The 15,955-nt window shown below is 35.4% G+C and overlaps 1 protein-coding gene across 2 annotated transcripts in view; it reads left to right on the forward strand.

The window, feature by feature from the left end:
• The window catches only part of RNaseZ (ribonuclease Z), a 36,309-nt gene that overhangs the window by 2,116 nt on the left and 18,238 nt on the right, over nucleotides 1-15,955 (forward strand). For both annotated transcript variants that reach the window (XM_085949636.1, XM_085949637.1), the window contains 6 exons: nucleotides 3,075-3,261; nucleotides 4,433-4,560; nucleotides 6,253-6,374; nucleotides 7,448-7,548; nucleotides 8,547-8,712; nucleotides 13,448-13,595. In XM_085949636.1, coding sequence (XP_085805762.1) covers nucleotides 3,075-3,261; nucleotides 4,433-4,560; nucleotides 6,253-6,374; nucleotides 7,448-7,548; nucleotides 8,547-8,712; nucleotides 13,448-13,595 — 852 coding nt within the window. The remainder of the gene's footprint in view (nucleotides 1-3,074; nucleotides 3,262-4,432; nucleotides 4,561-6,252; nucleotides 6,375-7,447; nucleotides 7,549-8,546; nucleotides 8,713-13,447; nucleotides 13,596-15,955) is intronic.

Raw genomic sequence — 15,955 nt, forward strand, 5'->3', positions numbered from 1 at the left:
CAGCTTCTTTAAGACGTTTAAAAGCACTTATTTATGGTTTGTCATGCAATAACGAAATAATAATAGTATGTAAAACTATGTTTTTACAAACACTTTCAATTTCAAATATGTGGGTGGTGAGTGCTTTTAAAAAAAGGAAGAGTCAGAATTGCTATTGTATAGTCAAGGCAGGTACAACAACCGTTCTCATGCACTCAAGGAAGCAAAAAAAATAGTATAATTTAACATGTTAATAATATATTTCATAAGAAAAGAATCCCACTATGTTAGAAAAAATAGCCAAAAAGAATATTAAGACGAGAATTTGAATATGGTGAAAATGTTTCCCCAATATAGCATATGATTTGGATCAAAATAATATCAATTTCCAATTGCTACTGAACGCCAATATAAAGGCATATTTTTCTCGTATTTCTTCGTCTGAACAGGAACGGAAACAATAATTGAGTAAATTAAATATTTAATAAAAAATAAAGTGATTATCAGCAACATTTATTATTAACAGAACGTTCGAGAGAGATGAAACAGGGTGATATAAATCGTGCAAAAGAAAATCGCATTACAACTGTTACAGCATGTTTTGATTTACAAAAGTTTTAACTGTGTCACAAAGTGAAGTATGAGTCTTTCATTATAAGAGAAAATAATATGCCATCTATAATCTCACTGTTCATGATAGGATGGCTATTAATTGTTACCTTTGGCATCTACAAACAGCTAAGTGAGGTGCGATAGAAATAAGTAGCTGCATAGAAGTATAGAAGTCTTATAAGTACTATTTTTACATATTTTAAATCTAATTTTAAGAATACAGTTGTATATTATATGATAGTTTTCCTATACTTAATTTAAAAAAAGTTTAATTTACATAACGTTTATAATGCTGCAACGTAATTTACGTAAAATATATAGGTAACAAACTATCCTATCATTTCTTAATTTATACTACCAATCATTATTATGTTGAGTGGAATATTCATTAAGTAACTTTGCAATTATTTTACTATAATATTATGTTCTGTAAAACAATTTCCTCAAACTGACTGAATGGTTAAAATACAGTTTATTGGGATAAAATATTGTTTAATTAAAAAATCTCTTCATATTCCATCAGAATATCTAAACATATTTTTGGTTTAATCAAATATCATCGAGAGAGAAAACACTAAGAGCACATAGTATGTCATTCCCCGTAAAAGTCAAAACAAAAATCTCTCTAAGTCGAGATATTTAAGATTATCTTTCAGAATTAGCATGAAAAAAAACACCATCTCAAGTTACGTGGTACTTTTTTTATGAAAAAAAAAATAATTACGTGGAAAAACACACCAAGTATAGATATATACACCCTCTAAAAATATATAAACGGGAAAAATCACACCAAATCTAGATGTAATATTTTAGTTGTCAAACTTAACGTGGAAAAACACATTTAGGGTATTATTTCCCAGATTATTTTCTTGCAAAAGTTGATTGTATGCTTAAATGATACTCTATTTAAAGATATAAATTATAATTTAAATAATATTTGCACATAATAAACGGCTTTTGCTACACATTTTTTTGAATGGTTTTTTTGCTCTCCTGAAAAGTTGATAATTTAGAGTTAGTGTGTTATTCCATGAGGTAGTCGGTATCTCAAAAAACACAACTTTTCAGGAGAGGCAAATAACAACTATATTCTCTCAGTTTTTAATTTAGAAATAAATTTTCTTCTATGAAATATCCATTTCGTATAGTTAAATATATTTTCATGAAAAAAGTGTTATGTTTCTTCAATTTATCGCACTCTACTTTCGACCGATCAGTCATATTGTCAGAGATACGAAAATGCGTTGCAACTTTACTCTGAATCATTCCACAATATTACTGCAGGAAACACGTATCTTGACTTACGAGAAAGAGCTTCAGTATAATCATCTGTCGGAGTTCAGTATTCTATATACTTACAAACACGTAACTCAAGATACGAGTTTATAGTATTTATAAAAGTCTTTTATTGTAATACGAGTTTATGTAATTGGTTAAATATATTATGTTATAAAGTATGTTTTGAGATACGTGTTAGTGGAATACGTGCGTATTCAAATTCTGAATTCATTACATCAAACAACTCAAAACTGACAAAAATTGAGATACGTGTTTGTAGAAAATTAGCGACAATATTATCCATAATATCATCAGTTTATCTTGTAAAACTAGTTAACCCATTTTAATCAAAAATTAGATCTAGTAGGTATTAGATATTGAATACCAACAGTAGTACTATCGAACATCTACCTATCTATATTTAATATTCTGACACCCTAAATACATTTAACCTTTTAAAAACCGGAAAGTATTATGGCGCTACCTGGCAGGCCGTGGTCTTTTACATTTTTTTTTACAAACTAATTACTTAGGCTGGCGCTACAGACCATTCAGGACATTGGCCGTCATTCTGACATCTCTATCCGAAGCTCTCTCACTTCAGTCAGTCGCATGTAGCTTCTCTGCATCGCTTTCTTTTGGGAGATGTTGGTTCAAATATCGAGTTATCAAGGCCTTAAAAAAATATATGTTTTAAAGGAAGATATTAAGTTGGATGCGAGGGAAGTACAGCCACAAACAGTACGCGTTGTATGATGATCCCGTTGTCTCACACATGCAAGTGGAGTCACTCCATTGGGCAGATCGCCAAATCACCAAAGAGGCTCCTCTTCAACAGATCAGAGGGAAAAAGAAAATCTCAATTATGTTCGTCGGACTGTGTCAAAAAAGACACAGCATCCGTGAGGCTAAGGCAGTAGAATGAAGACATTTCCTGGACACAGCCAAGACCCACATTGGGCTGTAATACCGATGATGACAATGTAAATCGATGGGTCTCTCTAAAAATCTAATTCATTGTGCTACTCTAATTCGATCTTCCATATTAAATGTTTGCCGACTTCTGATCTAGACAGGCGGACGGACTAGTTGAGAAGATTTTCTTCAACGTCTTAGGCTCGGATGTAATACTATCTCCATATTGTGTGGTGTTCTTCCCTGTCAGTAGCGGATGTGGTCAAAGAATATAAAACTGAATTTTGTAGGTATTTGTTCAATTGCGGTGAGGGCACTCAAAGATTATCCCACGAGCACAAAATGAAGCTCGCCCGTCTCGAGCATGTCTTCTTAACAACTGCCAACTGGGATGTCATGGGAGGGCTTCCGGGGATTTCACTCACCCTTCAAGATGTCGGAGTCCCTATAATTACAATACATGGACCGCCAGGACTAGTATGTAAACACTATTTATTTATATATTAAAAATAAACATCTTTCAATTATAACATCAGTACACGTACATGGATTTACTGGCACCAATAGCGTGTAAATTAAATTATTGCGATAATAACTGTTTACACACAGAAGTACTGACTGTCTCGCCGACCTCATTCTTCAGGCGTTAGCGAACACGTTTGTTGTCGTGTGTTGCTATTTGACGGGTTCGGACAGGTTGTGAAAATCGGTATATGTCAAGATGCTCTCCACGGTGTAGTTTGTATTTTTTTTTTGTCAGGTTTGCCACTCTATTTCCAATACACATGTGCAAATATCGTGTGAAAATTCAGAAGCTGCTGAACTTTTTTGATCCATGCATGCAGTCTTGCAACTTGTACGATAATATGTGTTTACACTTGCTGCAATTCATGCACGTGTAAACGGACTATTATAACAATCATTAGGACATACCAGTGGAGGCCGGCTGTAGGAATCCGACATAAATGGTGCGCACTGTCACTCATACTTACTTGTTTTCATTGAATTAAGGATAGGAATTTCAAATGGTGTTAGTAGTTAGTTCAATTAAACCCAAAGTGAGAACTATTCCTTTCCATTTTGAAAATCTACCATTTGACAGTTATCATTCATTTGTAAAAACCATCCATTTCTGATGTGATTTTCATCTTTACTTAACCTGGCTCTAACATCAAAACTCGTCTCGTCTGCAACATGTCGAATACGTCGATGTGATGTCATCGTTATTCACAAAACACACGTTGCCAAATGGATCTCCACAGATTGTTCGAATGGGAAAAAATATCTACTGTTGCAATTGACAAGTTGCATGCTTCTCGGGCTGCCAGTCGAAGACGCCAGAACACATACGAACACCTACAAATCGGTCATTCCTATACCAACTCGCCAATCGCCGCATCCAAATATCTGTGTTTCGAGGGTTACATGCGACTGTTGCTAGGTAAATGTGCGCGGTCTTCATATGCAACACCGGATCGATGTTCTTAGAAGGTTTGATTTATGGCTGTGCGGCAGACGAGGCGAGTTTAGATGTGAGAGCCGACTAACAGTCTTATTTTATTGTGCGAATATATATTCCCCTTTTTATAATTGTTTCGGGACTGTGAAGCTATCATATATTTATATTCTTATAAATCATTATTTTCAGAATGAGCTGTTCACGGCAACGGGAAGATTTATTTTCCTGAAAGATATGAAAATCAGGACGGCGCAATGCGATCGAACTACACAATTCGAAGACTCTGTCATGACTGTACAATATGTCCCATTATTCAGGTTATTTAATTTCCATAAAATCCCCTAAGAATCGAATACTATACAGCAGGTGTAGTCAACCTTTTTATACCTACCGCCCACTTTTGTATCTCTGTTAATAGTAAAATTTTCCAACCGCCCACCGGTTCCCCAGTAATGGTAATTTATAAAAAGTAAATTTACTTTATAAAATTTATGAAGCAGAGTTACAGCAAGTTAAAGCATATAATAATAATTACTTACCAAATACTTTCAAAGACTTTCGCTAAGCTTGGCAGAATAAATCTTTATAATATAAAACAACTTACTGTAGTTAAATCTATCTTTTTATTTATACTTTGCATACATAGAAGCATGAAGTCTGATAAAATCACATTTCATTAATCAAATTATTAATGAGATCCCTGAGGCTGATGCTGCAAAACTAAATACTTACTGGATATCTGGCTCAATTTTTGTGAGGAACAAACGGAGGTCTCAGGCGGTTTCTTTCTTTGGTCATAACAGCACTAAAGCCTGGTTCCACAAGATATGAGGTAGAGAAAGGTATCAATAAACTGAATATCATTTTCCACATATTTGGGGAATTTTATGAAAACATAATGAAAATGTTTTTAAAACCCCTACCGCCCACCATGAAAGTTGGAACGCCCACTAGTGGGCGGTAGGGACCAAGTTGACTACCCATGCTATACAGTATTTTGCTCTTAGTTACAATGTCCATGAAATGTTGCAGCACAAAATTAGTTCTCTGCGCATTTAATATAAAACATCCACCCAACAAGACTCGCCCAACGATTTATGACACCCCACTGAATTTAAAGACGTTGGGCATCCTAAACTGATGGGAAGCAGTTTTGTACATACTTGGATGGAGGCCAAGACCCACATAGAGTTGCAGTGCCTGGAAGAAGGAGCTCTAAAAATAAACTTTTTTTTTTTTTTAATAATTTTAAGTTTGAATGGACCAAATCCATATCCATGTTCCAGTGGCGAAGAGTGGAGGTTTCATATGTTTTCTCTCATGCATTACAGATAGATCGATAGATATACAGATAAGTCAAGACAAATACAGTAGAACCTCGATATAACGGACAAAATATCCTGTCAAATGTAAAAATTGTTAAAAACGCCTGTTAATGTTACGCTTGTTTCACCGTTGTGTTTCACAAGTGTCACCGCTTTCACGTCATACCTCTCACACCCGAATTCAAGTCATAATGCTGTCCTGGTCGTAGGCTAAACGTAGTACTGACGTTTGCAACGGTGGCCGCTAATTCACACAGCTGCACAGCAGTTTAATTTGTTTACTCAAAGTGAACGGATGCATTTATTACTTATTTTACAATGGTTAGAAGTAGGTAGATGAAGGTGACCCTGTTAAGTTATGATCTTTGAAAATAAGGATAGAAGTGAAGATAGCGAGGAAGAAGAAATAACACTGCCTAATGATAAAATCGCATCTCGTAAATCTAATAAGATTTATAAAATATTTGTCAGATAACAAAAATCAACTATATTACACGCATTTTCATAATTTTAGACACTCCTTAACGGGTGTGTCTGGATATATCATCAGAAGACGAATAAACAGGCTTTTGTTTGTGTTTTTATATAACGGACTTTCTGCTTCAACGAACACCCCCTCACTGCATTAGTTCGTTATATCGAGGTTCTACTGTACCTATACATAATAAAGTAATAATTTTACAGAAAGGAACCACCAAATCCAGTAGAAAATGATGATCTCACTAAGTATACAGAATTTTTATCTGATGATCATTCTGTTAATCCTCCTGTCGAGGTTGACCACACAGATTACTATGCGCATGAGTGTGAGTAACAATTGATTATCATTTTTATTGTATATAGATATAATCAAAAATTTAAATACAGTGAAACCTCGATTTTAGGCTTTTAATGGTGTTACATGTAAATTGTACGGGTTGTATTTCGATGTAGTACTGTTCAACGTGCGCTCTCTTACCGGAAAGAGATGGCCGTATAGCATTGAGATCAAAATATTACGCGACAGTAATGGTACAATTTTATTAGATTCAATAAGAACACTATTTTGATATTAGATATTTCGACTTGATACTTACAAGCCCCTACCAGAATTTTATATAAATAGGTATGATTGTATTTCTCATTTACCTACATACTTATTTTCTTCTGTCTGATTTGATAGATATTCTGTTTGGACATGTTATGGTCAGTGTTGCCAGATAATTATTTTACCATATCAAGATTGTTACCATGTGGAATTTAAAAAAAATCAGGATTTAGGAGCAAAAATCGGGACAACCTAAACACGTATAGTTCAATATTTCTAATGTTTAATTCTACAATATCAATCATCACTCTAAACTTCACATTTTCCAATTGGATGCCCATAAAATATCAAGATGGTGGCCAAAATAACGCTGTCGTTATTATCAGATATTTGATTGATACGATTTGCTAATTAAGAGCACCTACTTGCTAACATACTTTTGAATGACAAGATTGTATTACTAATTTGTCTCCTATGTATTTTGTTGGTGTTTATTACGTATTTTGTATGTTTTATTTTGGTATGAGTTTGATCTCAATACTATACGACAACCTATTTTCGATACATCTCACGGTGAACTGTGATATGGCCAACTGCTATGTTCAAACTTCTAGACACGTTTTGAAAGGGCCGACAAAAAAAATTATTGAAAATTATACAAATTAGTTTGGTGCATATCTCTTTTTATATAAAACTCTTTCAATATTATAAATTAATTTAAACGTTCCATCGTGTGCGTAATATTGGTGTTTCACTGTAATACTTTTTGAAAAAAACTTGCAAATCTGCCTGCAGAGTCAATTTTATGTATACCCAATAGTAATATATAAAGATGGTTTTGACTTTTTTTAGATCCAGGAAAACGAATGTTGGTTGATAATGATATTGAGAATCTACTGAAAGCGCCGAGAAAGGAAAACGCCTGCTCTATGGTTTATATCTGCAAACTAAAGGTACAGACTATTTAACCTTTCTCCCACTGAGCTAATACATTACGTTCCGTCCTATACCGTCAAATTGCGTGACTATACTAATTTTATGATAAGACACTATTTTAAAATGGAAATACCAGTTTTGAAAACATATCTGCTGCCAAAAGTCGATAATGTAGGTTAGCCGTCTCGCACATCTAAACTCGTCTCGTCTGCAATATGCCGATGTGACGTCATCGTTATTCACAAAACACACGTTGCCAAATGGAGCTCTGCACATTGGTGGAATGCGACATTTTAGTTTGAACAAAACATCTAGTGTTGCAAGCAACAAGTTGCATACGATTCGCGCTGCGAGTCGAAGCCACCAGTGTTACGGTCACGCATACGCACAGGCTTCCGAGTTGATCATTCCTATACGGTCATCAAGCTCGCCGGTTAATAGTCAGAGTATATTTTGACATTTCGAGAGATGACGCGCGACTCAGGTGCTTATGTGCGCGGTTCAATATGAAACATCGGTGCGACGTTCCTAGAAGATTTGATTTATGGCTGTACCGCAGACAATGTCGAGTTAAGATGTGCGAGCCAGCTTAGCGTTAACAACGGGTTATGTGTCTATATATAAATATGTATGCTAGAATAAAAAATCATGGTCATCCGATATATAGAACATGTACATAAAACATAAAGAAATTAGCATTATACCTGATTTTAGAGGGCATGAAACAATTCAAATTGGAATTACTCCATAACATGATTACCAACTTTTTGCAGATTTATAAATTTATATTTCTTAGTCATTATTTGCTAATTATTTTGTCGGTTGATCTAGGAATAGCTAAATATTAAATGAATTACATGTAAATTTAATGATTGATATATAAAATATTTAAGAACATTTGCAAAGTGACCCACCATCACAGGATAGGAACAGTTAAAAATAATGTTTTTTTCTCTTATTTATAAGTTAATTATTTTTCACTTTGATAATAAAGTGGTTGTGTTTCTATTTTTAGCCATGTCCAGGTATTCTGGATTTGCAGAGGTGTGTAAACAGCGGTGTTAAACCCGGTCCAATGCTGGGTCTACTAAAAAATGGCAAAGACGTCACATTAGAAAACGGTTCAATTATCTATGCAAAAGATGTGAGAACTCCTGATGATCCAGGCCCAATTTTTATTGGTATGTTCTTTAACCTCTCTCACCCCACCATGCGGTAATAAAACAACCAATATTACATACTTTCACATCTCATATATTGTGTGCGGTGTTGCCAACTGTCATTCACAAAAATATGCCAGATGGCAGAATGAAATGCTAGATTTTATTCAAAATTGAAAAAGTTTCACAATAATTCTGCCGTACTAAGCACAGAGGCCGTATCTGCATTTTAGGCAAGTGGGAGATCTGAGCTTTCATATTATTTTACTTTTCCTGCTAATACTGGGGAACTTTTTATTTATTTTATTTGCCTATAATAGTTAATTTTGGTTTAAGATTTGTTTACATACCTTGAAAATTTGATTTATGTTATTATTATTATTATTATTATGTATTGATATTAGCCATAAATATGTCAGATACGGCTAATATGCCTTAGTAAATGATAGTTACAACCAAATCGCTTAGTATTTATCGAGTTTATTTCTCAAACTCCGTAGATACGGCTATTAAAACCCTTGATTTCTCCGTAACTATAGCAGTTACGGCTTGGATTTATTCACCGATCCTATACAAAAACTCTGCAGAATCCAAATATCTAAAAACATGAAAATACCTAAATACGTCAGTTACGGCCTCTGTGCTTAGTACGGCAGAATTGTAAACATCGTTTTTACAGATCGAAAAAGAATTTAGTATTTTACAACTAATAGAATAATAAGTCATAAAATTTTAAATAAATGTATGTAACATAATATAGTATACAGGAGGACCTCGACTTTCGCACATAATTGGTTCCTGAAAAGGTGTGCGAATGTTGAATGTTCGAAAGTAGAGGGAAGTAAAATAAAATTAAATTGTGTGTATTTTGAAATATGTATTTATCAAGTAAATATAAGATGTTTAAGAGACATGTTTAAGTGGGGTTTGCGGATGTTTCCCTTAAAAAGTTATCAAGAGTTAACTGTTTGCCACTATTCTTTTTCTTATTTTAAGTGGTAAATTATTAACTTTACAATATTGCTTAACTGCTGGCACGAAATGTAAAGTGAACCAATCTTTTAATATTAACGCAGTAAACCCAGGTTTTTTTTTTTATCTTTATTTGATTACTGGATACAATTCTTTATCCTTCCCTTTCAATGCCCTGGTATTTTCTGGTTGATAAATTAACATTGGCATCAATTTTAAATCACCAGCCAAGTTTCCACCAAGAAGCAATGTCAATCGGTTTTTAGAAGGTTTATGCCCAGGGGCAACTGATTCTTCCTTAGATAAGAATGTACGACTAGGCATTTTTTCCAAAATAAACCTGTGTCATCTACGAGGGTGGGTCAATAAGTCCTTAGAAAAGCCGACAGGTGGCGCGACTAGTACTGTAAGCGGTTTGTTTTCATGCAGCGGCACTACCGATTCAGTATGCTGCGAAGTTTCAATCAGATTGGTCAGGTTGTTGTTTTTTATTTTCGTACATTTAAAAAAAAAATTTGCTTGTTTACAAAAATGGAGAAAATTGAGTTTAGAGCTGTTATTAAACATTTTAATATAAAAGGGTTAACAGCAAAGGAAATAAAAAATGAGTTGGATTTAGTTCACGGCATATCTGCTCCTTCACGTGCAACTATTTATAACTGGTTAAATGAATTTAAACGTGGTCGTACATCAACAAAGGATGAACCACGCTCAGGACGTCCTGTAGAGGTGACTACACCAGAAATGATCAATAAAATCCACGATATGGTGTTAAGTGACCGAAGATTAAAGTTGAGTGAGATAATTGAGGTTACAGGGATCTCAAAAGGTAGCGTCATTTCTATTTTACATGACAAATTAGGCATGAAAAAAATTTCTGCAAGATGGGTGCCGCGTTTGCTCACAGTCGACAAATAAACGCAATAGGGTGGTGGCCTCTAAAGCCCTGTTGTCGCTCATGCAACGCAATCCGGATGAATTTTTTCGTCGCTTTGTGACTGTAGATGAAACATGGATACACCACTATACTCCCGAGACGAAAGAACAGTCAAAGCAGTGGATTGCGAAAGGCGAACCATGTCCAAAGAAGGCGAAAACCGTAAAATCAGCTGGTAAGGTTATGGCTACTGTATTTTGGAATGCACGTGGAATTATTTTCGTTGACTATTTGGAAAAAGGAAAAACAATAACAGGGGATTATTATGCATCTTTATTGGACCAGCTAAAAAACGAAATTGAAGAAAAACGGCCTCATTTAAACAGGAAAAAAATCCTCTTTCATCAGGACAATGCCCGTGTTCACACATGTTTACGATCAATGGCTAAAATTGAAGAATTGAAGTTCGAATTGGTCGACCACCCACCGTATTCGCCAGATTTAGCCCCCAGTGACTTTTTCCTTTTCCCAAACTTAAAAAAATGGCTAAGTGGACGTTTTTTTTTCAAATGAAGAAGTCATCGATCGGACAAATGCTTATTTTGAGGACCTTCCGAAAACTTATTTTTCTGACGGTTTAAAAAAAATTGAGAAACGTCTAACCAAGTGTATTGAGCTCCAAGGAGATTATGTTGAGAAATAAAAAAAAAATACAAAAATAAAAACTGTTTTAATGCTTTTTTCTAAGGAATTATTGACCCACCCTCGTACATTAAATATTTGGCTAGAGGAATATTCTCCATCTTTAATAATTTTGGATAATGAGGAAATAAATTCTCCGCGAAAATCAGCCGATTCTCCAGTGAATTTAATATAAACCAACCGTTACTTGCTTGAAAATTGTGTTAGAATCTTCTTTTAATCTAGCCTTCCAATCTCTGTGCAAACTAAGAGCCTTCGCTTGAATAATTGAAATATTCAGAGGGACATCTTTTTGATGTTGGTCGTCGATCCATGATGACAAATATTTTTCCATTTCATCCATAACTATGCCGTGTCTTTTGGAAACAACCTTTAAAGATATATTTCCACAATTTTGAACGTATTCCTTAATTTTTATTTTATTTTTCAAAATTGAACATAATATAGTAGTAGACCTGTTTGTATCATACGAACGTCCGATTGAAGAAAAAGATTCACCGCAATCAGAACGTCGTGCGAAGTTTATAAGTCCTTGATTTCTCTTTGTTCGTACCTATCAACACTGCAGTTTTTCTGTTTCTCACTCTTGTTTATAAATCTTATTATGTCTTAACCCCACGGCCAGCGCGACGTTTTAAAAAAATGTTTTTTTTTTAAATGTGCGAAATAGCGAATTGTGCGAAAGTCGAACGTTCGTAAGTCGAGGTCCGCCTGTATTAATAAAATTTTAAGATTTCTTTGTTTCAATTTTTTTTATTTTACGTATAATGAACATAACAAATTATAAATTCAAAGCGTTCACAAAGTCACGTTGTGTGGAAGCTAAATAAGACTCAACTGAGACTTGGTAGCTTAATAAAAAATAAAAAAAAACATTGTGTGGCTGTCGTCGGATTCCTGTAACCCAGATCTGAATTATAATATTTTTTATTAAATATTCATTTTTCACGTACAATCAGTAGGTACCTATATAATATGATTTTGTAATGTTATGAGAGAGTCTCCAATTACATAACATTACGAATTAATATGATTTCATAATAATTTCAACATAATATTATTTCACAGTGCGCTGGTCAATAAATAGCGGGTAAGAATAGATTGGACATCTCACTCGATTACAAGTTTCCGTTAAAGACACATCGCACCGAACTACCGTTATATTTATTATATAGCATATATTGTACCCTTGTAGTTATTTGAAACGGTAAATAAATTATCGCCTCATCCATCATCACAAACAATTACTACCGTCTTTCATCTGCAATACACCTATCTTCCCCCGAACAAGAATACTACAGATGTATATATTTGTCTGCGCATTGTACACATCACAAGAATTTGACAGTTGGCACTGTCACCTGGTATTTTTGCCTAGTAAGGTATAGACCAGCATGTTGATTTTCAAGCAAACCAGCTGGAATATTACAGCTTTATTATGAGAAGTTCTAAGCTGTTTGCGGTGTCGAAAAATGCTAGATTTAACGTTACATGCCAGATGCAAATTTTGGAAGCAGATGCCTATTCAAAAATGCTAGATCTGAAATTGGCAACGCTGATTGTGATTGATCACAATATGTGTTACATGTATCAGGTCCTCTACGCCAGTGCTGCCCAACATATTTCCCATTACCGCACTCTTTAGAACAGTGCTTTTCATCTGCCGGTCCACAAATAGTATTGTCACCCATTTTAAAATGCATATACCAAAAATTCCAAATAAATCATTATTCAAAAAATTAAATTTACAAGTATTATTATACTTCTATTGCCACTCTTCTCTACAACGCATTATCCACCGTGATAGCCGCGTCATTTGCTCTAAACATATCGTGCTGCAGTTGGACAGACCATCCCATGTTCCGTAGTTTCCTCAGCGCCACATTCGCAGGTTGTAGAATCATTGGAGTATCCCCGCTTCTACACCAGTTTGAATCCGATTCATCCTCCGTGTGGTAGCTTCTTGACGGGCACTATCTTTCGTTCTACCTCGATATTCTTTCCGTTGCAGCCAGCTCTGAAATCTCCTTGGATGACCTAAGGAAGCTTTTCCTGGATTATAGAATAGGCGTCTTTCATCACACATTCAGACTGTAGTGTAGAATAATTAAGAATCATTACAATGGAGTTCTAACATGCAATTGCCAGTTAAATTAATAAAATAAATCATATTAAGGACTCGAAATAATTATTATAAACTTTCAGTCTTGGGCGTGCCGGATATAGGCTTTTTGGATAGTTTGGCTGAAACTGATGATTTCAAAATTCACCAAGAGGGTCCTGACATTAATCCTGACAATCGACCCTCCATCATACTCCACTTTACGTCCAACGAGGTTATGAAACATGAAAAGTAAGTACAGTATGTTTTAGATTATTATATTATTCAGGCGAGCACACAAGGGGAGGAATTTTCAGGTCTGGACACCCCAGGAACAAAAAAAATATATTTAGGTGTGTAGCTGCGGAATAATAAGTGATCAAATATCTATTGTTTAAGATATCAAATTACTCTGCAGTAATATATTCCCAGCGAATCCATTTCCAGTAAACAACTTAGCTAGACCAGCAAGTCGATTGGCGAAATTAGAGACGGTGTATTATTACATCATATCACAGCACATTATACCATTACGGTGTATTAGCCGAATAATCATTTTTCATAGTATTATATTTTCTTACGACTGTAATAACAAATAATATTTCTTTTCGCTACTCAATTTAAAACGCTGATTCTATAATTAGTCTAATATGATTATGTACCAGAATTTTATGTTAATGTGTTACTTTTTATTGTATAAATAACGAAGAATAATTTATCTCAATGTCACTTGAATCCAAGTACCTAGCTCGTAACTATCATTGTATCCTCTTGAGACCCGAGGAAGAACCAGCCATCAGAAATTTTTTTTTAATGATTTTATGTGAAAGGAACATCATCAAAACAACAAAAAAATTTTTTTTAGATTTTTTTATTTTATACTAAGTAAAATATACTACGTGCACATATGTGCAACCCAGGTCACTATACAGATAAAGCTTAGATATACTACATACATGAAAATAATACAGAAAAGTAAAACATTGATAAGAATTAAGACATTTTTATTAGAAAATAATACAATTAAAATGAAAAAAACAATACAATACAATAAAAATAGCCTAATTAAATTTATTTACACTTAAATTAATTACAAATAAACAAGACATAATAGAAAACTGCTTTGAGCTGTACCTTACACAGTGTGGTACAACTCAAAGCAGAATTTAGGACACAAGTACATACTGCATTTAATGCATATGTACCTGGTCCGTGACTTGCATCCAGGATATCGGCACTTTGATGCCGATTTAGCATCCTGGAAGCGAGGAAGGTGCCCGACGGTGTCCAAGCGGACTTCAGGGATCGGTGCCGGGATAACCTTCCTTTGTTTGCGAGGTGGTCCTTGAGGATCATCCAGCGATGACGAAGCTGGCTGGTTTGGCACATTTCTTGGCCGACCACGTGTTGGCGGTGTTAAAATGCTGGCTACGTGACCTTCATACCGAATCATAGCTTTCGCTAACCGAATTCGGTATGATAACAGGCCCATAGTGTCCCTTCGGGGGACATTATCCTGTCGACAATTTCGCATATACATGAGCCAGCAATTTACCACCGCCAAGTCCACGAAGTGGTTAAAAACCCTTACCGGCCACTTGCAGGTTCGCATTGACGTTCGATAATATGCGATCATCCGATCGCAAAGATCAATGCCACCCATTGACTTATTGTAATGGTTTACAATAGCCGGCTGAGTGACATTGATCCTCCTTTTGGCCTCTTTCGACCACCTCGTGCAGGTGCCAACAGGGCTACTGCCGACCGCAGTGGAAAGCAATAAGACTGACTTATTGTCTTTCCACTTGACAACACAGACTTTGTCGTCCTGTCGAACCTTCTCATCCCAATCTCCTCTGCGCATATCTTTATCTATTTTTAACTTTTTTATGACATCGCCGATTCTGTTACTTCGGACGGTTCCAGTAAGGAATATCCCGTCCTGAAGTAACGAATCGGCTAGCTTCAAACTCGTAAAAAATCGATCCGTGTAAATGATGCGGGAGGAGTCATTGGGGAGAGTCCGACAGAGCAACTTTACCACACTAGCACCCAGACCGAACTGCTTCATATCTCCATCTGATACCGTTCCTTTCCCAACATAAATGTGGAAGTCTAAAACTAATCCATCTCTGGCCGCTAGAACAAAATTTTTAAGCCCAACCGGGTTGGGCTTATTTGGAACAAATTGTCTATGTTCACAGCGGCCAGTGAACGGTATCATTTGTTCATCGATGGAGTTATGAGCAGGTCTGGGCAATGTGTGGCATTGTTTCAGGACCTCGTTTAAAAACGGGCTTACCTTCCACAATTTGTCTGTGGAGCCTGAACGGTCAGCAGTATTGTCGGCAAAATGCAGATGGTTCCGCAGTTCGAAGAACCGGTCTCTAGGCATCGCCTGATTTATGATCGGAAGGCTCATATCATACGACCAGTACATTCGAGTCTGCGGATACTTCAGCGTGCCCATCATTATTTGGATGCCGGTGAATACTATCAACTCTTTTGTGCTAGTATTCACCGACCGTAAATCCCTTTTCTGGGCAGAATAAAGATTTGTTTCTTCTGCTATCGCAGAAAAGAGACTAACGCTGAAGTAGTCGAAAAAGGTC

Source organism: Rhyacophila brunnea, unplaced genomic scaffold, assembly GCF_057557595.1.
Source record: "Rhyacophila brunnea isolate RB1 unplaced genomic scaffold, BYU_Rbru_1.0 scaffold_22, whole genome shotgun sequence".
NCBI classification, from domain to species: domain Eukaryota; kingdom Metazoa; phylum Arthropoda; class Insecta; order Trichoptera; family Rhyacophilidae; genus Rhyacophila; species Rhyacophila brunnea.